A 27564-nucleotide genomic window follows, 5' to 3' on the forward strand; every position below is an offset into this window, starting at 1 on the left:
TGTGTATGATGGGACAGGTAGGTGGGAAAGCAAGTTTCCAAACTGGAAACCAGTTCCAAAAAACTACCAGTGTGTGCACAGTGTTCCTGTTCCCCACGTTGTACCATTCAGGCAGTTGTGGAAGGATGCTGACTTTATGATTCCTTTGACTTTTGGTAATTCAAGACTAGCTCTGCATTATTCCCTTCCTACTTACTCCTTTAGATATTCTGTTTTTAGGGGACAGCCAGTCTAATTAAAAGGCAACTCAGAGACAGTCGTTAGGAGGTATATGAAGTCTCTAACTGCATTTGATTTTTGAAGTCATTTGTGACACTTATCAAGGAGATTCATGATATAACACTGTGAAAAGTGTTGTATCTGCAGGTAAAATCAAAACCATGTAGCAGCTCAGAATAGTCCTCTTGTGAGAACACGCTACTGGTAGTTATCCCCCTAACATGAAAATTAACCTCTGTAATTGCATCATGGATTTACTGTTCATGCCAATGTAGCCTCAGTGTTTGGCTACACATCTGGAATGTGTGTAAAATTAAGATGAAAAAATAGTCATGATGGTTCTTATTTTTGAGATGTTTGTGGTCAGAATTTCCTTTTTGAAATGTGAAGTAAAAGCTTGAACACAAATTAAAAATTTGAAATACTTTAAATTTTAAAAATTTAGAACTGAAAAAATTTAAAATTTAAAAAATTTTAAATGGTACAGGGTCAGGCCTCAGGTTTGTTATTACCAGATTTAAGCAATGTAATTGCTTTTTGTATCCTCCTAAATGCTGTCTTTTCATGTAGTTTCTGCCTTCTGTAGTCTAAATGGCAGTGAAATTTGGAGAAAAAGCTGACCAAAGTTTAAAGTAACACATGCTTGTGTTTGTCTGTGCACATACACACACACACACAGACCTGCCTCCCACTCTGATCCTCTTTTTGCCCCTGTCTAATGGGTCAAAGTGCTCTTTATTTCTTGTGGGGCTGCTTCAGTCAATAGTAATACCATTAACTCCATATTTTGTCCAATGTGTTTTAATCTCTGGTTTGCAGACAATAAGATCAGGACAAAAATTACTGAAGAAGAAAAGCACTGAAGTAGAAAAGAAAAGTGGAGGATGGTTTGGTGGTTTCTGGGGTAGAAGAGAATCTAGGAAAAAAGAAGATGAAGAATCCCCTGTTCCTGAAAGTAGGTGTAGATTGTAATGCACTAATGTTTAGAGAGACTCCCAGTTTTTATATACATTAAGAAGAAAGTTATATTATGTTTTGCTTCCTACTGTAGAGAAGGAGGGAGTGTGGCATAAACAGTGCAGTATTGATTATTTTACAGGATTACTCACTGAATATTGAGCTGGCAAATAAGGCAACCTCTGAAATGGCCAATGCTTTTGGCCTCGGAATCTTGGTGAGGAGCAGAGTATGGCACTTACAGCTGTAGAGATCATTGGCAGCAATTGGAATACTCTTTTTCTGGTGATATGCTGTCAGGATCAGAGATTTGTCCTAATAAAACTCCTCAAAGCCATTTTCATAATTGGGAATTATGGGAACTCACGTGATTAAAAACTATATGGATTTCTGAGCTACGTATGTAACACTGTATATGGACACTGCTGTGTGAATTATTTTACAGTCTGGACTTAGTGCAGTATGAAGAATCCATGAAATGTATCAGCAGAACTTAAATGCAGTAGAAAACTAATGTGGGGAAAAGTGCTTATTGTTATTTATAAAGTGCAAATTGTGTGGGCTTTTGGTTTTAGCTATTGATGAACTAATGACACCAGAGGAGAAAGCCAAGCTTTTCACTGCTATTGGATACAGTGACAGCTCCCACAACCTTTCCTTGCCAAAGCAGGTGAGCAACTTGTTATGGGCATGGGTTGAACAAACAAACCACCCAACAAATTAAGTGTAAAGCTGCTTTCATCTCCCTCAGTACCCTGAAGAAAAATGCAGGCTTCAAATTCAGATAGGAAATATTATTTGATTCTTCTGAAGGTGCTGATTGACAGAGTCCTAAAATGGTACATATGTTGGGAAGTCAAAATCCTTTTTTGGCGAGATCAAGACGTGACATTCAGCAGCAAGAACAGCACAGGCATACATGCCATGTCTTCTAAAAAGTAGTTATTTAATGGAGGTATAATGATTTTGGTTATCTAGCTAGTTCTCAGCTGAAGGTAGTTTAGCTGTGCTTGCTTCACAGTTTAAAAACATGTTCCTCAAACCTGAAGAGACACAGACTGGATTTGCTCTGCATTTGTTGAACTACCCTGTTTTATGTTAAAGAAATGACTGATAAGAGTTGAATCAAGTCAGGATTGAGCTCTGAATCCTACATAGAGCTATGTTTCTAATCTTAGGTGCCTGGAATAACTTAAAAAAAACACATTTCAGTGATTTGTTGAAATGAGGAGCTCTGAAAATTATTCTCATTGAGATGACTGATTTCAGTTTCCTCTGTTCTTCTCACCAGTATGTTGCCCATGTTGTGACACTGAAGCTGTTAAGCACTTCTCTTACAATCAAAGAAGACCAGAATGTGGCAGAAACTCTTAAAGTGCAGATAATTGATCTGAGCACCAAAATATCCCAGCGCCCAGGAGCACAGGCCATCAAGTAATTGGATTGGTATTTTATTTTTGTAGAGACATCTCTGCCCCCCACCCCCTTCCTTAGCTGCTTAATTCTTTTTCTTGGTTAGTGCATTATGTTGTGTATTGATTTTTAATTTTCTGGGCATTCTGTAATTTCACTCCGCTGTAAATCATATAATTTGGTGAATAACATGGAATAGAGTGAAGAGGGGAAGATTATTTGCTAGTTATCATGAACAATAGCAAACTCTCTCTGGAATCTAAGTGTCAGAGTGCTGAATATGACTTTTGGGAAGTGACAGCTAAGCAGTGTGAAATGGTGTGGCCAACACACTCCAGCCAAGCTACTGCATGTGTTGCTTACTACCAAAGAAATGAAAAACTGTGTCTGTGTTCAGGTAAGAACCTGAGAGCTTCCTGTTTTAAGAGAGGGCACACCTGAAATATTGAACACAAATTATCAGATAGTCAGTAAATGAATTATTGGACAGTGAATGAATAAGATTTTCAGTGGCTGGAAGATGAGTCTGGGCACTTTTTACGGTTTCATGTGCAGTTCCTTCACTTCTGACTTTGTGCATAAATCACCAGCCCAGCTGCTGACTCTTCAAACATTTTTGCTAAAAGCCATTGTGGTGAATATTAAAAGTGCAGCCTGAATGCTGAAGAAGACCAAGGAGAGCTTTGAAATTCTTTTACATAAATGCATGCTATATAATTTAGTTGGCAAGAGTGAAACAGGAGAACACATACTCTTAATAATGTTAGGTTTCAGAGAAAAATATAATTAAGTTATCTCAACAGAGGCAGGCTCGTGGCACTGATTATGCCCAAACTGTGTTGCCTCCCAAAGTCAGGGGTTTCAAGGGTGGAGACCCAGGACCTGAAAATCAGTTTAGTATCTCATAGGTGCTTCTGAGGATGAATGAAGTTCGTGTGGTTTGGTGGTGTTCTGTGACTTCCTTCAAAGACTTTTTCTGCAGACACTTAACCCTGTTGTCAGGGCAGCTGTCAGTCAGAATAACCACTGGCACCAAAACAAGTCTGTAACTGATATTTATGGCAATGCATCAGAGTTAACATTCCTACAACGTTCCTGCTCTTTTTATTTATGTAACATAAATATTCCGCCTTTCTCTTCTCTTGCAACTGATTTTCTTAATAAACATGACCTGAAAGTTCTATTTAATCCACTTGGCAGGTAACAGAAGATTAGGAGGAAGTAACACCCCTGTGTTGCTGTGAACACCTTGCCTTCTACTTATTTTTCCAATTTAATAATGTAATTTTGTAAACCTGTCACGTGTTAGTCATGCTGAGCTTTATTAAAGGCTTTCTCATCTTGCTGGTCTTTGGAATACTAATACCTAGTATTTAGTACCTAGTACTAATACCTAGATGTATTTAGTATTCCAATTAAGTATTTTTTACTATTCATCTTATTTAGGGTTGAAGCAAAGCTTGAAAACTGGTATGTTACAGGCCTGAGACAGGACAACATTGTGCCATCTCTCGTGGCCTCCATAGGGGACAGCAAGTCTTCTCTGCTTCAGATCGAGTTTAACACTAACCCAGAGGACAGTCCAGCTGACCAGAGCCTTTCCATTGAATCCCAGCCTGTGGAAATCAAATATGATGCAGTGAGTAGCAACCAAAGCCCTGAGTTATGTCTGATTCCTCTTTCTCTGCCAATACTCTTTGCTCTATTTTTGAGGTTTTACTCGAGTGACCTCTATATATTTTGCTGATTCTTGTCCTTTTTTTTTTTTTCCAAAGAGAACAATAAATGCAATGGTCGAATTCTTCCAGACGAGTAAGGGAATGGACCTGGAAAGATTAACGACAGCCACGTTAATGAAGCTGGAAGAAATCAAGGAAAGAACTGCTACAGGTAAGATAATAACAAATCTCACCCAAGGTGAGCCTTTGGAGGTGTTAAAAAGTTTCCATGTGATTACCTAAACACTTTGGTTATGCTTTGATCACTGGCCAAATAGTATGACTGGGATTTTTCCTCGAGTTGGTTTCTTGGAGAATCAGTGGATGTTTTGTGGGAAGGAGCATTGAGTTTGGTGAGAGATCAGTAAGTGCTGCAGAAGTCAGTCTGGACTCCAGATGCTTTCACATAAATAACATCTTCTGATATGTTGACTGTACGGTTGTTTCACCTGTGAAGAGCATTTGAATTTCAATGTCCTTTCCTTTTGATTTCAGGGTTAGTTCATATCATTGAAATGAGAAAAGTGCTTGACTTGAAGATTAACCTGAAACCTTCCTACCTTGTGGTTCCCCAGACGGGTTTCTACCAGGAAAATTCAGATTTGCTCATTTTGGACTTTGGTACATTTCAGGTATGGAAATGACCTCTCCTATAGGCTCAGAAGACGCAAATATTCTTTTCTTTTAACAGAGCTGTCACCTGAAACTGTCTTGCTTTCAGAAGGCAAAGATGATAATCTGTTTGAATGTGTTTTTAGCTTGATGTATTTTTTACCAAATACATTTGGGTCAGCAATTTGATCAATGTTCAGAGTTGTTGTCTTTGACTTGCACTAGTTAATCCTCCCCAGGAAGCATGTTCATGTTTTAAACATGCTCATCATTTCATATCTTTCATTTCTTCAGCAAAACACATGAACTTTTGTTTCCTTTGGTTTGTAAAATGGTAGCCTTTTATTAATAAAAGAGAATTTAATTTTTCTCTTGAAGTTTGAATGTCGATTCCCTTGTTTCTATAAAGTTGCAATAATTTAACTTGATTTAGCTGACTGATTATTTATGTTACTTGTATTCCACCAGTAAAATGGTAAACTGATTAAAAAAATTCCTTTTGCATAAGTTTAATTAAGTGGATTGATAGAAGTAACGAAAAAAATTACTTATCAAGAATAAGTGAAGTGTGAAATGATTTTTTCTGTGTAAGAGTCCAAATGTCAATCAACTCCTGTGAATCATATTTTTCATTTTCACTAGAATGAACAGGACATGTCAGTAAGGTTTAGACTTAATTTTATCTTGTTCTTTGTGTTTAGCTGAACAGCATAAATCAAGGCAGCAGTGAAACTTCTAGCTTTTCATCTCTGGAGGAGATTATGGACAAAGCTTATGACAAGTTTGACGTGGAAATAAAAAATGTGCAGCTTCTTTTTGGAAGAACAGGTAACAAAACAACGTAGTTGTTGTTTATTCAAAAGATTGCTGAAGGCTTCCAACCTGTAATAAATATGTTTTTAGAGAAAACAGACAAACCAAAACAAGTAGGTAATGAAAAGATAGGTTATAATAAGTGTGAAAATTTGGTTGGTTTCTCTTCAAGCAGCTGCTCTTTTTTGTTTGGACTTGTGCATCACCTCCTTCCTTTGATGCCATCAGTGAATGTAAATGCACAGAACTATTATGTTTTCCATCATGGGCAGGAAAAATACAGCTCAAATTTGCCTGGAGTTTGTGCAATCAACACAATTGTGATTTGTCTATCAATTTATGTATCTATCCATCTTTTTTGGGAGTTCAGTATTTAGATACATCTTTTAGTGTGGAATTGGGCTTAAGGCTGCTAAGGCAATAGTGTTAACAAAGTAGACTAAAAGCTTTTAAAATACTTGATCTAAATGGTTTTAGGTTTCTCTGGTTGGTGAGTGGGGTTTTTTTGCCATCCTAGTGATGCCATTTGATCAAGTTAATGATACCCTAATTAAAGCAATTATGAGGTGATGGTTTTTCATGTAACTTTCCTGACCATTTGCAGGTGAAGACTGGAAGAAGGCTCGTTTCCAACACCCGTCAACGTTGCACATTTTGCAGCCTATGGATATTCATGTACAGTTGGCAAAATCCATGGTGGAAAGAGATACCAGGATGCCAAAGTAATATATTAATGAGAAGACTTGTTTTTAATTACTGTGTACTTACAGAAAAGAAAACTCTGGTTTCCCTTACACTTTATAATTTGAAGGTATTAACTGAGAAATAGGAATAGCTTACTACTGTTTACAAACCCTTTTTTGGCCAGTTAGCTCCCTGGATCCTTTGCTGGTTACTAATTACTGCTTAAACTAAGTTCCAGACCTGTTTTAGTGCAGAATCACTGTGATGTGATCTTTATATCTGAGCATATATTGGTAAGATTTAATTCAAGAATTGGTATGTGCATTTTGTCTTGGAGTTTGATCCCTTTGTTTTTCAAAAAAAGGTTTAAAGTGTCGGGAGGCCTTCCTTTGGTGCATGTCAGACTGTCTGACCAGAAGATCAAGGCAATTTTTGAGCTGATTGACAGCATTCCCTTGCCTCAGAAATCATCTGTGCCAGCTCCAAGCACAAAAGTAAGCTGACTACAACAGGGAAAACTGAAAAAAAAAAAAAAAATAAAAAGACATTGCTAAGCAAAGTATCTTCACTGTGACTTACCACCAGAACATGCTGGGCTCACTCAAACCAGGCTTGTGCAGCCTTTGGCATTGTCCTGCTGGTTTCAAGGATTGGCAAAACTGACCTTTCCAAAGAATATGGGGGGGCCAAGGTGGGACATGCACCATCAGTGGAAAATGTGGACATACCACGTTATACAAACTTCAAACTCATGTGTTGGATTTTTCTTTTCTCCCTCCTCCCAGGTACCAGCTATTCCCACAATTCCTGTTGTCAGTAAAGGGTTACTTAGGACACCCCAGTTGTTGGCAGAGATGGTGTCAGGTAAGGAGCTACAGATGTGCCTTTGTGCAGGTAGAATAGCTTGTATTTTCATGTTATTGGTGTTAAAACATAGAACAGTAAAGATGGGTATGATTGGTCATGGCTAACTTCAAGTGCATAAGGAGATTTAAGATGCTGATGTTACCTCAGAATAATAAACTTGCTTTTTCTAGAAAACAAAGGCACCTCATTTTTAATAATTAATTAGTATTATGCATAAGCAACCTCTTCAAGTGAAAGTGAACTATGAATTCCAGCTGTATTTGGTTCTTCTGACTGTGTTACATTAGCAAAACTCTCCTTTTATTGAAAAGGCAGAACTAGAATAACAAATGGGAAATTACTGTATTGACAGAGTGGATTTGAGCATTCATTTCCATGACTGTTCTAGGAAAGAACTTTCCTGTAGTGGAACCTTGCACAGAGTTTTCCTGGAGCTTCCTTTATAACTGATTTTCCTTATATGTGTCCCTGGATGTCTGATGGTGCATCTGGACCCCAGTGCTGTCCTTAATTTTTGTTTTGAAAGGCTTTAATTTTGTTCACCCCTCACCCAGTGGGTAGGAGAGCAGTACAGACACACTATACTTTGTCAGGTTAGATTTAAACTGCTCATGCAGTTAGAAATCCTGTTGGAATGGGAAAGAGAGGGTGGGATATTTACCCCTGTTCTGGAAAAAGTTTACCAAGGAAGTAATTTCACTTCTGTAGACTCCGAAGAAGAGTATTTTGATTTTGAGGAAAGCTCTGAACCAACAGATAGGTCACTAATTAAAGGAGAAGAAATAAGAAGTGAAGAGCCTGCTCAGGAGGAACTGACAGACCTTCAGCTGAAGTTTGAAATTAAAGAGGTATGTCTGGAATTCTATTTTCACCTTCTTCATGAAGAATATTTTTTAAAAAAATGCAGTATTCATTTACCAGTGTTGTCCAGATTAGTGGATGCAAACACATAACCACCAAACAGAAAATATACAAGTATATACATAATATTTCTATTGTGTGGGCAATTTATATGTGGTATGTATATGAGTTATTTCTTATATATATGTGATGCATATAAATAAAACATAATACATATACACAGATGAATTATGTATTAAAAAAAAAAGAAGAGTTGGAGTATTTTTGGTAGAGAAAAATAGCACCAAGTCATAATTAGGGGGTAGGGGTGGGAAATCTGCACTGGAAGAACAAAAGTCAGACTGAAGCAGGTCACTTGGAAAGAACAAATCTCAAAATATCTTCTATGTTTGTATCTGTCACCATTACACAATCACTTCTCGTTCTGTTTTTATGCTCTTAAGTCTGTAATAAAAATAACAAAGCAGGAAAAGCATTAATTTTCAACTTCTTTTCATTGTTGGTTTAAATGGTGAGAATACTACATGTGAGAAGATGGTGTAACTGTGTATTTCTGGCTCATCCAGGTTTTAGTAGAACTCACCAAGCAAAAGAAAACTGAGGAAACAGTGCTTGTGTTTGATGTAATGCATCTGGGGACAGAAGCTACTGTCAGAACCTATAATTTAGCAGCTGTATCTTATTTAAAGAAAATAAGCTTGGATTACTATGAAATAGGAGGTAATAAGGAATGGAAGTGTGTGTGTGTGTGTGTGTGTTTATATATGTGAGTTATGTGAAGCTATGGCTCTTCTGTCTGTTGTGCTCACTGAAATGCAAATGTTGGTCTAGTTTTTGGCTTACAATATTCAATATTCAGCTGTCCATTGGCAGTGCTTGTCCCGTGGTACAGCTCTGGACTCTCACCAAGTGCTTATTGGATAAATAAATAGCTTAGAGCTCAGTCTTTGGGTGGAGAAGGGGTACAGATTCACCAGTTTGCACTTAACAAAGAGAAACCAGTGATTCATATTTGGTGGTGCAGTGTATTTTAACAGACAGTATTGAGGGTTAATCGTTACCTCCAAGGCACAAATTCTTTGGTTCTCTAAAAGAGCAGAAATGACCCTAATTGTTGTTTATCTCCTGTGGTGTGTTTCAGGTAAAAAAACACCTATTCATCTCATTAGTTCCTCAGATAAACCTGGCTTGGACCTTCTGAAGGTGGAATATATCAAGGTATACATAAAGCTTTTTAAAATTATTTTTAAGTCACCTCTACATATTTTTAATATGTAGTCTACATATTTTTAATATGTAGTCTATATATAGTCTTAAACCTACTATTCAGAGGTAGTTGGATTGTTTTGTACCTTCTGAAGAAGGTACCAACCAGTACCTGGTTGGAATTAATATTAACCTTCATGCAAATCATCATTTTCAGGCTGACAGAAATGGGCCACAGTTTCAGACAGCTTTTGACAACACTGAACAGATGATTCAAGTGAGTGTTTGCAGATTTTATTGCTTATTTTCTTTTGGTTTGCTTGTCTAGAATGGATTGAATAAGTTTTTTGCCTTTCCTGTTTTCCTGCCCCTCCCAGCCTTGCAGCAGGAGATTTAGAGTTAAAATGCACTTGAAAGCTTTTGTACCACTGAAGAGCAATATGTTGGTCTGTTGAACTGTGATGGAACACTTGTAACTAGATCATGTGGGTGAATTCAAACTGCTGTAAGAAAACATCTTCTCTTGCATCAGAGATCATGAAGTTCACATGCCCAGAATAGGAAACTGTAGTGGAGACAAGAAGTCTTTCCCCTTCCTGGCAGATAATCTGTATATATTATAATCTGCCACAAAATCACCCCTCTGTTGGCTAAATTCAATAAGTCTAAATCCATTTATGAGTGATTTTCCATCCAGGGGTGAGGGCAGAGGGTACTGTGTTCTGATTCTTCACTCTGAAATATGGCTTGGGAGCTGCTCACAAATCCTGCATGTCCCTCTCCATCACTTTTGTTGTAGACTCTAGAATGAGGCTTTGCTCTCTTAAGAATTATTGCAATATAGGGAAGTGTTTTTAGAAAATAAGTACCTAACTTCTCAAGTTCTGACTGTTGTACTTTTGAGTCAGAGATTTCAGTCTAAGGACAAAGAGTGTCTTGAAGAATTCTGAAAATAAAGTACAAAGGACTGTGTTTTCTGTGATAGATGCTTCCCCCTCTTTGTAACTTGGCATTATTTTGCCTGCCATGTTTTGATGTGAAGACTGAAATATTTCACTTATCACCTAATGGTTTTAGAGTATCTATAGATTTCATCTGTGAAGTTTAGTTAATACTGGAATCTTTTTGCCAAAAAGAGATTCCTGAAGCCACAGCAGGGGATGACAATTCTGCCACTGCAGTGCTGTGAGCTGACTGTTTTCATGCTCTGGGGCAGTGCTGATGTTCAGAGAACTCAATTTTGTATGCATTGGCAGGTGTTGCTGTTGCCTTGCAACTCTTCAATGGGCCTTCTGTGCCTAGAATAATTACATTTGGGCTCTATTTCCAATTTCAAGCCCATCCAAGTGGATAACTGTTATTAAACTGCACAGCAGGCACTTGTTCACCTTTTGGACTGCCTTAGTGGATTTGTTGAGGAATGTGTGTGTACCCAGTGCCTGGCAGCCCTGCCACTGCCCATTGCAGTGGGGCTGTTCCTGCAGGAGCAGTGCAGTGCTCCTGTTTGACCAAACCAATGTCATATCCCTCTGCTTTTGCACTGAGGAGGTGAGAGCTCAGCAGGGACAGCTGCTGGCTTCTTGCTGGGCTTTCTTATTTTCTAAGCTTCCCACCCCTGCTTTACAGACAGCTTGTTCCTTTGTGTTGCTGGTAACATGTGCAGCTTTGCTGTTCCTAGGAGATTGTTACGTTGCACTGGGTGCTTTTGCACCTCTGCCCAGCTCTTACACTTGTAAGTCGTTGTTTTGACATCTGGAGTCTCCTGTTTTCAACAGGTAACTTTTTCATCCTTGAACCTCCTCTTGCACACAGAGGCCCTTCTGTCTGCTCTCAGTTTTCTGACAACTGTCAGTCCATCAGGGAGTGAGAGCAGGGGAGACACACCACTGAAAGAAAAGCAAGAGGATGACACTAGATTGAAAAAAGGTACAGTGGGATTGTCCAAATGATGGTTCTGAAAGTGTTGCATGCTGGCAAAACAGTCAAATCCAGAGAAACACGATTAGCTTTGTAGTGTGAGATGAAGATGAAAGCTCATGTGTCTGTGGCTCACCAGGCTGGAGGGCTGATTTCAAAAAACCAATAGCTGAAAGAATTTTTAGGATCATACATAGCATTCTCAAGTGAGATTTTTATTCATGTGTTTCATAGCCTTTTCACAATTGGACTTGAATTTAAGTAAATGAGATTCCTGCCAGCTTACAGGATTCAAACAACAACATAATCTTGGTGTTCCTGGTAAAATAAAGGAGATAAATAGGATAAATGTTATGCTATTGATCTGGGCAATTTAAAGATACTTTCAAACAACTAGCCAAGTCCTTTGCTAGGCTGATGAAAATCATGCTGTTCCTATAGTACTGAAACAGAAAAAAAAAAGAATTTATTTCTAAACAGGCTCAGATGAGAGCAGCTGCACTACCTTTAATATTAAGGGCAAAACTTGAGCATCAGGTGAGCTGGAAACGAGGTGTGTAGTGGAGAATGTTCAGAATTACTTATAAGTTTAAATGGTCTGGGTTTGAATCTACAAAACAAGCTGCTGCTGTGGACAGTTTAACAAAGCACATAAATATTTGAGCTCTTGGTTTAATACTTTGCCCCTTGTGGTTAGTGAAGGTGCATAACCGCATCAGTGAGGTCTGATGGCTTCTGGTCTTTCCCCATAGATAGTTTTTGTCACTTCTGTGTGAATTCACCTTACTCTCCCCAGCCTTTATCCTTGCTCTCCCAAAACCTGGGTGCTGCCTGCCTGAAACAGGCTGCCAAGTTTTGATATTTCTTATGAGCTTGAAGTTTGAGTAAACTTCCTACTCAAAGATCCTGCAACAGGAACTGTTAGATAACCTGAAAAAATCCCAACACTGCAGTGAACCTGTTGAGGCTTAATGTTAAAAATCAGGATGCTGTGCAGTTTATTTCCTCTTAACCCAGCAATTACCCCTGATTTAAAAAAGGTAAAATTGTTCCAGTAGAGAGCCACTGCTAGATGGGAGTAATATCAGACACAGAATGATAAGTGAATGCTGATGTGTTTTAGCAGTAGAGATGCCTCCAGAGGAAGACTTGTTGCTCTAAGATGGGATGTTGCAGACTTAGTCAAGATACTGAAAGAAACCAAACCAAGTCATATGAATGGCAAAAAGCCCCTAGACCAAAACAACCCTCAAATACTCTCAGGAGTTCAAGTGCAAATATGACTTATAAGTACCTTGAAAATCCCACTTTCTCTCATTTCTAGTGGCTAGACCTTCCAAGGATAAGGATGTGTTTGACTTCAAGGTCTTTGCCAAGCTGGATGCCTTCTGTTTAAATATTTGTGATGAGAAAAAGAACATTGCAGAGATCAAGATACAAGGTATGAACTTTTTTTGTTAGTAGCAACTGTTCTGGTAGTTAAGTTTCAAAGCAACTATTAATAATTGGACTTAAAGATAATCAAGGTGTAAATTGGCAGCATCTGCCTTTTTTTTATTGTTATCTTTACAAACATGGTTTGTAGTCTTGTTTTCAAAGTCAGTCTTGTCCATCATAAGCTAGAAAAATGTGATAGATTATTATTCAGATAATTAAGTTTGTGCTTTGAAGAAGTTAGATTATGGGTGGCTTTTCACATTGTCCTAAGCTTTGGATATTTTTCTGGTGTACTTGAATTATTTAGGATAACAAACCCTAAAAATTGTTTTCTTTGGGTTTTAACTCCTGGGATTTGTTTGGGTTTCATGTTTTGGTTTTGTTTTCTTGATTCCTTTTTACCCTGAGAAGGACTATCAATAATTCTTTGTGGGGGACAGGAGTGGGGAGGGGGAGCTCACTTCTAAGTTTGGCTGTAGCTGCCATCTTAACAGCTGCCAAAACTCTCTCTTGTTATGGATATTTAAGAATATGTGATATACAAGATTATGGAGTGCAGTTCATCAAGTCTTTTGCTTGGGCCTATCTATAAATCATAGGAAATATTCACACAAGATTTTTTTACGTGAAAGTATTGTATTCAAATACCATATAGTAACATTTATTCTGATAGAAAATCTCAATAAAATCACTCAGGAGCTTGGTTATTAAGAAGTGGATTATTGTGTGAATGTATTTCTATGAGAAGTAGCTCAATTTTTTCCAGAGATGGCTGATATTGAGACAGTATCTGTGTTAGAAATGTTTCCTGTTTTGCTTTGGTCAAAGCTGTAGGATGGTCACATTTTCAGAGCTTAGTAACTTTTCTTACTTCCTCTGCTGGTATCATGTGACCCCACCCTGAAAATAAGTGTCACTTTTGCTATGCAACACTACTGTTTCTATTTTTATACTTTACAGGTCTTGACTCATCTCTTTGCCTTCAGCCAAGTCACACTGTATTCTTTGCCAGACTTAGAGACATAGTTGTCACTGATGTTGATTCAAGGACCCTTCATAAAAAAGTACTCAACTACAAGATTTTAAGTTTTACTTGATTCTTGGTTAGTTTTATGTGTATAAAAGTGAAATGTAATACATGTTCCACTCTTTCTAAAATATTCAATTTGTTATTAATAGGTCTTTTCAAATAAGATACGTAGTAAAAAATAATCTTCATATTACAAAAATGGATGTTTAAAGGATTTCAAGAAGTAGTAATCTAACTTGCACATCTGATAGGCTGATGATTTGTTTAGTTCTGTGTGTTAAGGACATGTTTAGAAGCTGCTGATGGCTGGTAGGTGCTGTTTCTCTCTTCCTAGGCCGTGTCTATAGTAGGAGATGAAGTTTTCAGCTTCAATCTGACATTAAATCCACATGCCACTGAGGGAGAAGCCTACACTGACATGTCAAAAGTGGATGGTTCTGTATCTCTGAGAGTGGGCTGTATTCAGATAGTGTTCCTTCACAAATTCCTCATGGCTCTTCTGGTAAGTCTTTTCGTTTGTCTCTGCAGTGTTCTCAGACTGGTCTCCAATGTTTGTGTCCTCGGTACAAGTGGCAGCTTCAGTTTCTGAAAGAGAAGTGATGGGCTTAATTTTCCATGTGTACTGTTAAAAATCTTTGCTTGGTGAGCTGTCACTGGTTTCAGTTTCAAGAAAACAAATGCAAGTGGGTCCCTTCCCACCCTCAGCTCTGGAAATAGAGGAAAGCTTGGTGCTGCTAAGGGAGCGTGGGGGTTTTGTGTTTGCTGCCCTTGCCACCCTGGCAAAGTCCTGAGTTCATTGCAAAGGTGTCTGAGGTAGCATTAGAGGCAAATGTTTCTGCAGGGTTAGATGTGATGACGCCTGCAGAATCATCAGTTTAAGTGTTTGTGCGTTGAAGAACCCTAATGTTGGCTTTTTCAGTACAGCACCAGTGAGCTTTCCCTCCTTCAGTACTGCCTTTAGTAGGAATTAGTATTCACTGAGGGCAAGAGGGTCTTTAAAAATTTAAGTGTCCCTAAAAGCTAATGAGCTAAGAAATTTGTAGCTTAGGAAGGAAGAAACAGTCAAGATGAGTTTAAAATAAGTGAGTTGCACTGGTTAGTGCTGTTTTGATTCTCTGTTAGAGGCCGTGACAGAAGGCACCGAGTTGTCTTTCCCCAAGGAAAATTCCACCCAGTAAGGCAGCATGGTTGGTGGCTGGTGTTGCTCCTGGTGGATGTTGTAAAACAAGAAAGTAACCTAGGTTAAAAAACTGTTTACAGACATTTCTGGTTTCTCTTCAACTGCTTTTTCTAGACCTTCTTGAACAACTTCCAGACAGCCAAGGAGGCTCTGAGTGCTGCCACAGCCCAGGCTGCAGAAAAGGCAGCCACCAGTGTGAAGGACCTGGCTCAGAGGAGTTTTCGCCTGGCCATGGACATTCACCTGAAAGCACCAGTTATTGTCATCCCCCAGTCCTCAGTGTCCCCCAAGGCCATAGTGATAGACCTGGGCCTGATCAGGGTGCAGAACCAGTTCAGCCTGGTGGCTCCAGAAGGCAGTTCCCTGCCTCCAGTCATTGACAAAATGGATGTGCAGCTGACAAAGCTGAAGCTGTCCAGGTACAGTGCACTTCACTAAATAGTGCCCTCACTAATTGCTAATATTAATATTTTATAGGATATTAATTTACTTGCTTAGAAAATGTGGTTGATGATAGTGTCAAATAATTGGTGTTAAAATGCTCTTACCTTAAGGACAATTCAATAACAAAATAAGAAACTGCTCTGCTCAGGAAACTATTTATCTCAAATGAGACTGAGATTTGACTTTTAAATGTAACATATGACTGAACTTCTAAGTTCCCAGCTGTGTGTTTTGTTTTCCTTTCCCCCCTGTGTTTCAAGGACCACTGTGGAGACAGATTTGTCACATCCAGATATTCAGATACTTCACCCTATTAATTTAAGCCTGTCTGTGAAAAGAAATCTCTCTGCAGCTTGGTTTCACAAACTGCCTGTGCTGGAGATCACGGGGTATCTGGACACAATGAATGTAAGTCTTGTGAAAAAGTGGTGAAATACTTAATGTGGGACTAATCCTTCTGTTATTTCTGGACTCAAAGGGGCAATAAGCTTCAAATTTTTAGTAGGTGTGGAGTGAGTTTTAGTGATGTAACAGGATTTGACCCCACCTATATAAATGTAGAGGCTTGAAATCATCCTATAGAACAGCCAAACTGCTGTGTGCATTTAATAAACTGAGAGAAAAAGAAAGAGAAAACAGAAAGGGATGTGAAGGAGTCTTGTTTATTCCTTGCCATGAGACAGGACCAACTAAATTTAAATTAATGCAAGTATTTGCCTTAGTATCTCCAGCTTTATACCTTCCCATCACCCCTGAAAGACTCAAGATAGTTGTTTTCTGTGGCATTTTATGTGCTGTGACGGACAATAACCCACATCTTGGATGAAACTGGAATTGGAATATTAAGTAGCACGTCATTGACAAGAAAGTATTAAAAACATAGGTATGTTAAAGGCTGCAATGTATATGGATACAGCCGTGGAAGTCAGAACCTTTAATCTCCTAATACTGTAACAAGAAGTGGTTGAAAGAATTTAATTGTGTTATTCAAGGGATGATTCTGCTGACAAAACACTTGTAAAAAAAGGCACTCTTCTTGTCAGGAAACGTTGTTCTGCTTTGTTAGCAGGTGATAAGTTTAAGGAGCAATGTCTTTTTCCTGAGAACTGTGATCTGCAACTTTTCAGGTTGTGTTAAGTCAAGAGGATTGGAATGTCTTTCTCAGAGTGTTGACAGAAAACCTTGGTGAAGCAGAAGAAAAACAAACTGATGCAAAATCAGTCCTGCAAAAGGAAGGTCAGAGCTGGAATTTGTTTGTCATGAATACTAAGTGTGTTAGCTGTCAGGAGTAAGGAAAAGCATTTATTATCTGGAAAACAAGTTTAGATCTGAGAGGTGTGTAAGTGAGAAACTCTTCTTTTTAATTCTGCAAGGACAATGCTCATACTTGGATACTTCAAAAAACTGGAAACATTACAGACAGAATGTGGTAGTTGTGTTGGCTGAATTGTCAAGGAACTAGCAAGGTATTGAGATGGCAGAGTTGTCTTGTTGCCAGAACATGTTTCTGTTTCCTTTTTGTGCTCTGAAGTTCAAGGCTCTGCTTGGGGACGTGTTGCCAGCTTATCCTAGGTGAATGTAAGCATCTGAATGGATGAAAGAGCTGGATGTGTTTCTTGAGCTAAACAAACCCTGGCAATTCCAGAAGTTAACCAGTTTATTGAATGTTTCAGGTAAAACCAAAGAAATGGAGAGGTCAGTTTTGGTTCAGGGTAAGAGTGGTCCAGAAGGAATGCTGTCTGAAAAGAGAAAAGAGCCACTGAATGAAGATGTAATCAATGTGCTGCTTAATTTTGAAATCAAAGAGGTATGTGCCCATCTGTATAAATTATTGTTCCTGAACCCAGTACTCAAGTCTGGTTCTTGGAAGCAGTGGGCTGTAAAGTCCATTTTAACAGTTTAACTTAACAACAAAAAGAAAACAAGAGGAACAGAGGTGGGGCCAAGGGAAATCTTTAGCAAACTGGTCTTGTAGGGTCTCTTTGTAAAAAAGCAAAATGTCTAGATTAATGTTACTGTTGAAGTTTAGCTGAGGAGATACTGCCTGCTTGTAACTGCTGCCATGTCTGGACAGCCTCACTGAAACCCTGAACCTGCTTCCCTTTCCATGTTGCAGGTTGTAATAACCTTGATGAAGCAGGTTCAGAAGGAGAGATACCCATTACATATTCTGACTGTGCTGCAGCTTGGAACTGAAACCAAAGTCAGAAATCATGAATTGACTGCAGCAGCATATCTGAAAAAAATTGTCATGAGATGCACTGAAATAAAGGGTAAGTCTGCCAGAAAACTGGTGCACAGTCAGTAGAGTGTGTGCAATCAGCTTTTGTAGCAAGAGAATAACATCCTCCAAATCAATAATTAGAGGGGGGAAAAAAGGCAGATTCACTTACTGGGGCTGTTCAGTGTCATTTAGATGGAATTAATGTGCTTTTCCTGACACCAAGTTTTACTGCTGTTGTCAGAGTTAGTTTGAGTTAATGTGTTTGAGGGAGTTGCCTACTTTGAGTAGCAGTGGTCATTCCTGACAAATGTTGTGACTGTTCAGTGGGGTTTGAGCTGCTGAATCTGTGCTTTGTGACCAGTTCTGGCAGCACTGGCGATGCAGAGTGACCTTGATTGGTCAGGAAACGATTAAAACTGATAGTGAAGTAATAACTGAAATAGCTGTGTGTTCAAAGTAGAAAAGTAAGGTTTTGAATGTAAAAACCTGAAGAAAGGAGTGCAAAACTAATTACAGGAATGCAAAGAACTTTCCAATTTTGAATCTTTTTTCAGGACCAAGATAAGTTAATTATTACTAGTTTAATTTAAAATAAAGAGAATATAGCATTTCACAAGGTAATGCTAATGTGCAGCTTCCCAGTGAAAACAGCTGTTTTACCTTCACTCTTTCAGCAAGAATAGTATATAATTAGTATATAATTGAGAATTAGCATGGAGATATTCCATAGGTGGAGTAAAGCTTGTGAGTGGAGATATTTTACATTTTTATTTCTTTATTTGCAGACTCAAAAGGAGATCCTCTTTGCATTATTAATTCTTCAAGTGAGACAGATGAACATCTTCTGAAAATGGAATACATTAAGGTTTCAGTACATTTTCAGTAAAATTACATGGGGACTAAAATAAGGCTTCCATGCTTACCTTGTAGGATTTGTATCTAAAACTGAACCAGACTTTCTCCCAAATACCTGTTTGCCAACTTAGCATTTAATTTCATTCTTTTATTTCATTTATTATTAATTATTGGCTAACTCAATAGAGACTGACTGTGTCCTTTTTCTTTTCTTTACCTTTAGGCTGATCCTGATGGGCCAGACTTTGTTACAACTTACAAAAGCACCAAGCAAAACATCAATGTAAGTGCTGGATGAGTTTAATTTTTTTTTTTAAGCTTCTCAAATGGTAACAGCTGAAAACCAAAGTCCTGAGTCTCATCATTAAAACCTACTGATTTATATTTAACTACTTCAAAGGGAAATCCAGGTGGAAAAAAACCCTTTTTTTTTTTACAGAAGTATTTATTGTATTAATTTTTTTAAACAAGAAGCTGTAAAACCAGCATTTACCAAGGGCTGCTTTGGGCTGGGGAGAGTTGGCTACCTGATACCAGGTTGTACTAAATAATACTGGTAAGAGTAGTTGCTGCTCATGTACTTTCTGTTCTGATTCCAAATTTTGAATCTTGAGGGGGGTGGGGTTTGGGATTTTCTTTTTTTCTTTTTTCTTTTTATTTTTTAGGGGTTTTTTTGTGTGTGTGTTTTGGGTTTTGTTTTATTTTGGGTTTTTTTGTTTGGTTTTGCTGTTGTTGTATCTTATCTACTAAAATATCTTCACACATGGTTCTGAAGTTGTCAGCCAAAGTGCTCAGCAGCCCACACTGAAATGCAGCAGAACTAAGAACACTGGAAAAACAGAACCACCTGAAGCACCAGTTTTTAGATTGGCTCAGTTCCCCTGTAGCTGTTTTTAAGCTTCTCTTCCATAGCTCCCTCAGCTGTTCTGGAGCTTTTTTGGTGGTAAATTGAAGGAAATGGAAGGGTCAGAAACTTGTCAAATTGAGCAAGACACTTTTTTCTCGATTCTGTGGCAGTAACTGAGTTGTTATGCAATAAACTGCTACTAAAAAGAATATTACTTTGTCTCCTTGCCCTCATTTTAGGTCATCTTTTCATCTTTGGATATTGTACTTCACACAGAGGCTTTACTTTCCATCTTGAGTTTTCTCACCTTCAGTGTTCCATCAGGTGGTCTTCCCAGTGCTGAGAAATCATCAGACCACAAGCCTCAAACAAAAGAAGAGGAAAAAGGAAGTGATCTGAGACCAGGTAATGTGGTATTAGAAAGGTTGTAGTTGTGTTGTTTGGCAGCATCTCACCTTCACTCTCAAAGGATACATTTCAGGTGGCAGCATTGCAGTCTGTGTGGTGGAAGAAAATAGCAGGAACAACCATAAGTGGGGAGAAAATAATCTTATTTAAAAAAAGAAGCCAGATATTTTTGCTGTTGCTTAATTTTACAAATTCTCCTTACTCACTGTAACTTCTCCCTAGGTGGTGATCTGATGTTTATTATTAAATTTGAATCAAGGACAGTTGCAATGTGCAGCCTTGCCAAAGATTCAGTGTCTTTCCAAGCTGAAGGCTCCAAAGGGTGCTTTCATTGCTGAAAATAAACTTTCTTCTGGGGAAGCAAAGAGAAGTTCTGAACTGAAGGGTGGTGTGTTTGTTCTGATCCCTGGTGTTTGTAACCTTGAAATAGCTGGAGTGTTTGCATGGAAGCTCCTTAATGTTTTGTCAGGTCCTGTGTGCTCGATTCTTGTGTTTGTAGTGTTGTTTGTGAAATTCAAGGTTTTCTAATCCTAAAACTGTTGGGATTGAGTTTCCAGTGGTTGGCTGTTACAGTTTGTGTTTCTGCAGAAACCTTTTCCAGCCGATATGCCTAAGCTGGCCTTGCTCCTTGATGCAGAAAGGCACATTTCTCCTATGAGGGGGGGTTTCAAATACTGCAGTGTACACTCTATTCAGCATCCTGCTGTGTGAAAACTAGGTAGTAGTGAGGAGAAAAGATGGCATCTTGATGGCTTTTTGCCTGTGTTGGTGGCTGTTCATGTGCCAGAAGAAAACTGTGTTAATAAAAGACTTAGTTCATATCCTAACCAACGATTATCTTAACTTTTTGGGAACAACTGCAGGTTGCTTTTTGAATAGTTCATGTGTGTACAAACAAATCATATTTGTTTTAAACAGTGGACTTATAATGAGGTTCTTGTGTGTCTCTTGTGTTTCCTGTGCAGTGGGTGGTGGTGCAGCCCATGATGATATCTGTGAATTAAAACTCGCTGCAAAGCTCAGTGCATTTGGTATCACAGTGTGTGATCAGACCTGTAGGATTGCAGACATCAGAATACAAGGTAAGGGGCTTTGATTTAAATAGTAGCTGAAGTTTATTTAAATATTACATGAAATATGTGGTTTCCCTCCATTCACTTCTGAAAGGCCTGTGTGCACTGCATATGTCTTTGTAATGTGTGTTAGGATATATTTTGATTGTTTGAAATGACCTGCAAGGAAAGGCAATGTTTGACTCAGAAAAAGAAGGTGATTTTTTTAAATAGTGGAGTAAAATTAAAAGAAATGGAGGCACTGTGTAATAAATAACACAAACTTGCATTTTTTTAATAGCAAAAACCTCAACAGTGTTGGGAATTTTTACTTCAGTCTTAGGGTCAATTTGTGTTGGCAGATTTGTCATATGTACTAATGTCCTGACTGCTGTCTCAGGCTTAGCATTGGTTACACAGTAGAAGGCTGGATTCTGAGCTATTGTTATTCTTTATATTCAGTAATAATTAATGGGATTTTTTTTTTAGCAGAAGTGTTTATGTAGAAATTTGTTGAAGTGCATTTATCGTTTCTTTCTTTTGTCTCAAATCAGGAATGGATGCATCTGTAGTTATGAAGCCTAAAAAGATTAAAGTGTTCTCCAGGCTTGAGGACATTGTAATTACAAATGTTGATCCAAAAACAGTCCATAAAAAGGTGATGTGTTGTGCAAATTGTAAACAAACAAAAAGACCCAGTTCTTTCCGTGATTTAATGACAGCACTGTAGTTTATTTGCTGTGTTATGGAATCCTAAGTATGGTGCAATGTACCAAATATTAAGCAAAATTTTATTGCTTAATTTCCTTTATCTCAGGGAAGCAAAATATTCTTCCAATTAATATTTAGCTCTTTTTAGTCACGTTTGCACTGATATATTTAATTCTGAGTTAAATATAAAATGTGCTATGGATAAGCAAGTGAGAAGAGACATTCAGTAAAATGGGTGATTCTGTTTCCTTTTTGCCTGGCACTGTCTGTGTCCAAGTACTGCTGAGAAGTTGCAGTTGCTCTTCTTTTGGGGAAATATTTCTTGTTTCAGATGACTGCCTGGAAATATTAACTGTGTGGACTTGATCTTGCAGGCTGTGTCCATCATGGGAGATGAAGTGTTCAGGTTTCACGTCTCCCTTTACCCAGATGCCACTGCAGGGGAAGCCTACACTGACATGTCAAGGGTGGATGGCAAAATGTCTCTGAAAGTGGGCTGCATCCAGATAATTTACCTCCACAAGTTCTTCATGTCTCTCTTGGTAAGACATTAGTTCAAGTTCTCTTCTTGACTTCAGAAGTTTTTAATGAAATAAACTGTAACCAGCTCTTTTTGACCTCTCCCTTGTGGTGAGCTGGTGTACAGGCACCTAGAAGTATTTTGCTGAAGAAGTGTTTTTTAGAAGAGTGACAAATAAGGAGAAGGATGACAAAACAAATAATGAATGGAGTTGAGAGCTTTAATAGTATCTTAAAAAATAATCAAGCAATGTCTTAGCTTGTGCATGATTTGAACCTTTTTGTCTTTTGAAACCTGCGTGGTTAAATGAGGAGTTTCATATTTATACCACAGCTGGACTGTTTTTCTTAATTTTACATTTTGCCTTTTTTTGAGAGGCTTGTTTTCATGGCACTCTTACTTTTTTCCACTTCTTCTCCACAGAACTTCCTGAACAACTTCCAAACAGCCCAGGAAGCCCTGACTGCAGTCACTGCCCAGGCAGCAGAAATGGCAGCTTCCAGCATGAAGGACTTTGCCAGGAAGAGCTTCCGCCTCTCCATGGATGTCAACCTGAAAGCTCCAGTTATAGTTATTCCTGAGTCTCCAGCCTCATGTAACGCTTTGGTGGCTGATCTTGGCTTAATCAGAGTTCAGAATGAATTCAAGCTGGTGTCTTCAGACGAGTCTCCTCTTCCTCCAGTCATTGACAGCATGGATGTGCAGCTGACCCATTTGAAATTATCGAGGTATACGTGGGGTTTTCCTCTGAGTTGAAAAGTGTTCGTAAAGGAAACGTGTTTGTGTTCCATCTGCAGCATTTTTCTATTACTTAAAGATGATAGGCAATGAAAACATACTAACAACCAACCAAAAACCTCCCCAGGCCAAGTTTAGGAGTGTTTTTAGAGGAACACAATCTCTGAAATTCTTGGAGAGAAAGGAATGATAGGACAGTAACTGAGTTCATCTAAAGTACATCCCTGGGTGTAAGCACATATGAGCACACATATTTATTTTTAAATTAATAATTATGCCCATATTCTGCTAGATTGCTATGATATTATTTGGGATTCTGCAACTGCTGAATATTTTTCCTCTGCTGATTTGCCTGTCTTTTGTTAGGTGCATCATATCCACAGATTCTCAACCAGACTCTGAAATTTTGTGTCCTGTGAGTTTGACTTTACTGGTCCAGAGAAATTTAGCAGCAGCATGGTATCATAAATGCCCAACAATTTGTATCAAAGGAGACCTGAAGCCAATGCAGGTAATACTATGCCACATCAGAGCCACATCAGAAGTTCCATCTTCTCAGAATAGGACCCAGCTTAGTTAAGGAGCTTGTAAACTCATTTCAGTTTGTGTCCTCTAGGAATGTTAAAAGACTTCCAGCTTTATTGTCCAGTTTATAGATCTGTTGGAGCTTTGGTATTGTATAATGAATAGTTTTGGTGTAGCTGTGTGCAAATGGAATAAAACCTAGTTTTATTTTGCTGTTGGAGCTATCCTTTGACTCAGTAGTCAGTAAAATCATTGAGCTTGCCTGTTGAGTTAGCTTTTAAAAACTAGATTTAATACTTCAAATTTCACCTGCAACATTCAGGTTATTTGAGTGTTTCTTAGATTTATAGAAATGGAAGGGGTATGTAATTCCCAACAATTTAAAAGTATGGTTGACATCTTTGCAGAGGGAGGGCTTCGCTTTTTCTTTTCCTACATTACCCATATGGATTTAAATGGGTAAAAGCAAACTGATTGACACAAAATGACAGCAAAATGACACGGGTTCCTGAGCCCTGTGTCACTCCCGTGTCTGTGCTATGGCCAAATATAGCACTGGTGAAGCACAGAGGTTTAAGAGATTTAAAGGAGTACAAACAAAAATAACCAAATGTGGAAAAAATACTTCTAACACTGTATTGTGGCCTAAGTGGCTGCATTTTGTCACTTATTAGTACTTGGTTTTTGCACAATTCTGTAATTTTATTATTGGAGTCACATTCATTAACTCCTTGAAGGCCTACTGAAGGACAGTTGCTTTAGTGTAGACAATGCAAGCCTTGGCTTTAATGTTATCTGGTGCTGTTTTGGGATTACTGAATTGTTAGAAGTGCATATGTTCATCAATGACTCACATTTTTAGCAGGCAAAGATCCTTTCCAAGACTGGAAAGGGGTTATCATATGGAGTGTTGTTTCTTGTAACTCCTGTTCATAACAAGTAACATACTATAGGAAAAAGGGGTCAATTATTTCTGTCACCCAAACTGAAGTTTTTGGTTTATCACTTTACAGATTGCACTCAGTGAAGATGATCTGACTGTTATCATGAAAATTTTGCTTGAAAACCTTGGAGGAGCTTCTTCCCAACCAACTGCTGTGCAAGAGAATGTTGAGTTCACGCAGATACCTAAAAAAGGGAAAGTTCCACATGAATCTGGTATGTTCAATTCAAAGGCTGAGGATGTTCAGGCAGAGGACTATTTGTAAATCCAAACATCACATTTATCTGAAGCACTTAAATGTGTGCATATGAATTCTTTTCACTTGCATTTGTACTGTGTACATGAACACTTATAAATGGGGATGTGTGCACATACATGGAGTGTGAGCTCTTGATGGTCAGAAGTTTTTAGCTATTTTTGTGATTCTTCTTCTGTAGGATGGTGTTCTTCAGTCCATATCAATGGCTCTTCTCAGGTGCAGGTGGTTAAAAAAGAAAAATGCCAAATCATCTACCCCACAATGTTAATGCACAGTTATAACAACTGAGGGTAATAGGAGTGTTCAGACAGTGTGTTAATGTAAACGGTGCATATCTCTGGATAAAATATTGCTAACACTTTGCCAAAACCTATTTTTGCCCCAAACTTCACATTCTTATGTTAAGAACTTAGCAAACTTAACAGAAATTGCTGTCTAACTAATAGACAGTTGCTATACTATGGAAAGAAACAGGAAGGAAGAGCAGTGCAAACCTCTTGAGCAGACTTGGTACTTTGTGTAGTTCTTCATTAAAGTGAATGCAGAACTGCAGAAAACTAATGGCAGCTTTTTAAAGGTTCTTAAACCACTCTGTGCTAGGTAAGACAGAGTAGGACTAGAACAAAGTGATGTTGAGGAATTAAAAGTGTAAATTGTTTTGAGTATTTAGAGTGTTTCCTCTTCTTGTGACTTTGTGATCTTACTTAAAAAAAACCAAACACCAAAACAACCAACAAAAGAACCCCCAAACCAACAGCAAAAATACCCCAAACCCAGTGTTCTAAAGAAATGTAAAAATGTCTTCTTTTCACTACCAGGTCCTCTTCTTGCTTCTGAACAAAAGAGTGTTTCTACAGCTCAGTCTTCTGTGGAATGTTATACAGCACTTAAATTTGACTTCAATTTTGAGTCACTTTCCGTAATTCTCTACAACAGTGATAAGAATCAGGTTTGTGACCAAGCCTTTACCATACAGGTGGGGTGGGCATCTCACATGGACAGAACTCAGGACAGCAAACCAAAGTTGCATCAGCTGTGTTGGCTTTGTAATGCTTTCCTTGTGGAGCTTTGAGGTTTCTTGGGCAGAGAATGTCCTTAAGTTGAAAATGTATGTGCATTTCCAAAAATCACACTGAAAAGTATTACTAAACCAACCAACCAAACCCACCCAGCATTTGATTTGGTCATTCAAGCTTTGATTCCAGTTATCCAAAGTAAACATGACAATCTGAAGAGCAGGAATTGCCAGCTCAGATGGTGCTAGTGCTGTGCATGGTGCCTGTACAGTTAGTAAGCAGATCCAAGGTGTATATGCCCCATGCTTTCCTCTTGCATAGCCCCAGGTGTGAGCAATCCTGGACATCTTTTCTGTACTGAAAACAGAAGAGAAAGATGTGAAATGTGGCCTTGTTTTTATGACTTAATACACTCTTTGAAGGTGCTTGCTTTGTATGTCTTTGTATATAGTGGATGTTAGTTGTGTATAATTTTAAAGCAGCTCTTGTGCAATGAGCATCACAGGGAAGAAAGACACTGGAATGGGATTTTATTCTAATTTTGCCTTCGTATGGTTTCCACTTATTGCTGAGGTGTTGTAAATGAGTTAGTGTGATGAGAGTGGAGGGGTCCTCTGGGAGGGAATCTAGGGTTCAGATGGGTTATCCTGCAGTCATACATTCTCAACAACTGCCAGCACTGTGGTGAAGAAACAACTTCACAGCAGCCCAGTGTGCTTTTTCTGTTTCCTCAGTGAGTTTCTGGGACTGATTTGTATGGTTGGAGGGCTGATGACAGCACCAGGCTAATCAGATCCTTCATTCAGGGCTCAAAATGCAGCAAGGGAAACGTGCTCATTGCTGTGTTCTGTGCTAACTGCCCTCCCATTCCCCTGGGCAGAGCTCTCTGCTCCCCGTGCACAGTGACAGACTGCGCCTCGGGGAGCTGCGCCTGCACCTCATGGCGTCCTCTGGGGACATGTTCTCAGATGGCTCCATGGACATTCAAGTTAAACTCCAGGCCTGTACCTTGGATGATCTCCGGGAGGGAATTCAGAACGTGACTGCGAGGTAAGTTTGGATGCACCAGAACTGGAAAGACTCCAGCTCATGAGGGGGACTGTTCCCTTCGTCTGTACCTCGCTTCTCGTGGGATTGACGAAACTCAGCAGTGCCGGCAGCTGTGGCCTGTCATGCTGTGTGCTTGAGCAATGAATGATGTAATTTTAGTCATGTTAAGCAAGTTTCTGCTTTTATGTGTTGATTTCCCATGTTATCCAAACAAAAAAAAATATTGGAGTCTTGCAGATTCCAGTAAATGGTGTAGAAGAGCTGAGTAGAGAGTACCCAGCCTCAGCCAGAGTTCTGTGCACTGAAACTCCTCTGTGATTCTTATGTGCCACTTCCAAAAGTGTAGTGCACTAATTTGAAATTGAAATTACTCCTCTGTTAGAAAAGTCTATACCCTCTTATTTCTGGAAGAAACACTGATTGCTTGTAGAGTAATTCTTATTTATAAACACTATGGGGAGAAAAAATGGCACTGCTTATGTATCCTTGTTTTTCTAGATCCATGTTTGAAATGTTTCCTATTAAACTTGTTTTCCAGAATGATAGACAAGAAAGATGACACACATGACAGTTCTATGATAGATATAAGATATAAGCAGGATAAAAATGGAACTGGAGTTGTTGCAGTCCTTGACAAGCTGTACATATGTGCCAGTATGGAGTTTTTGTTGACAGTAGCAGATTTTTTCATTAACTCGATGCCAGCATCCTCAACTGAAAGATCTGCACAGTTCCAATTAAAGCAAGTTGCTTCTGGGAAATCCAAGCCAGAAACAGGTCTGTAAAACCAATTTCCACCTCCACCCCCATTCCCCTCCTTTGCAAGACTTCACACTGAAAACAATTCCTCCAAAAGTTTTCAAGATGCTGTCTTGGTATCAGACTTGAGAAATGAATTTATTCTTCAAAATGTGGGAATTGGCCACTGACAGTGTATATTGATTTCCTCTTTCTGGTTGAAGATTGGAGGTAAAGCATGATGAAACAAGGGCAAGAAAGACAATTTCTGAGAGTATTTTGTTGGTTTGAAGTGATTGCTGGGCTTGTCTCAGCTGTGG

General features: G+C 38.6%; 1 protein-coding gene across 1 annotated transcript in view; it reads left to right on the forward strand.

The window, feature by feature from the left end:
* The window catches only part of VPS13C (vacuolar protein sorting 13 homolog C), a 69348-nt gene that overhangs the window by 3232 nt on the left and 38552 nt on the right, over positions 1–27564 (forward strand). The window contains exons 2-37 of the mRNA XM_017816740.1: positions 31–36; positions 1036–1174; positions 1752–1846; positions 2468–2610; positions 4036–4228; positions 4365–4479; positions 4803–4939; positions 5621–5747; positions 6337–6454; positions 6781–6910; positions 7202–7280; positions 7992–8131; positions 8711–8864; positions 9286–9362; positions 9568–9627; positions 11126–11276; positions 12592–12708; positions 13665–13768; positions 14069–14236; positions 15029–15333; positions 15619–15766; positions 16486–16594; positions 17032–17165; positions 17475–17631; positions 18368–18447; positions 18661–18720; positions 19524–19689; positions 20658–20774; positions 21299–21402; positions 21830–21997; positions 22399–22703; positions 23080–23224; positions 24252–24396; positions 25259–25389; positions 26337–26506; positions 27045–27283. Of these exons, the coding sequence (XP_017672229.1) occupies positions 31–36; positions 1036–1174; positions 1752–1846; positions 2468–2610; positions 4036–4228; positions 4365–4479; positions 4803–4939; positions 5621–5747; positions 6337–6454; positions 6781–6910; positions 7202–7280; positions 7992–8131; positions 8711–8864; positions 9286–9362; positions 9568–9627; positions 11126–11276; positions 12592–12708; positions 13665–13768; positions 14069–14236; positions 15029–15333; positions 15619–15766; positions 16486–16594; positions 17032–17165; positions 17475–17631; positions 18368–18447; positions 18661–18720; positions 19524–19689; positions 20658–20774; positions 21299–21402; positions 21830–21997; positions 22399–22703; positions 23080–23224; positions 24252–24396; positions 25259–25389; positions 26337–26506; positions 27045–27283 (4936 nt within the window). The remainder of the gene's footprint in view (positions 1–30; positions 37–1035; positions 1175–1751; positions 1847–2467; positions 2611–4035; positions 4229–4364; positions 4480–4802; positions 4940–5620; positions 5748–6336; positions 6455–6780; positions 6911–7201; positions 7281–7991; positions 8132–8710; positions 8865–9285; positions 9363–9567; positions 9628–11125; positions 11277–12591; positions 12709–13664; positions 13769–14068; positions 14237–15028; positions 15334–15618; positions 15767–16485; positions 16595–17031; positions 17166–17474; positions 17632–18367; positions 18448–18660; positions 18721–19523; positions 19690–20657; positions 20775–21298; positions 21403–21829; positions 21998–22398; positions 22704–23079; positions 23225–24251; positions 24397–25258; positions 25390–26336; positions 26507–27044; positions 27284–27564) is intronic.

Source organism: Lepidothrix coronata, unplaced genomic scaffold (genome assembly GCF_001604755.1).
Source record: "Lepidothrix coronata isolate B3197 unplaced genomic scaffold, Lepidothrix_coronata-1.0 Scaffold58, whole genome shotgun sequence".
Taxonomy (NCBI): Eukaryota; Metazoa; Chordata; class Aves; order Passeriformes; family Pipridae; genus Lepidothrix; species Lepidothrix coronata.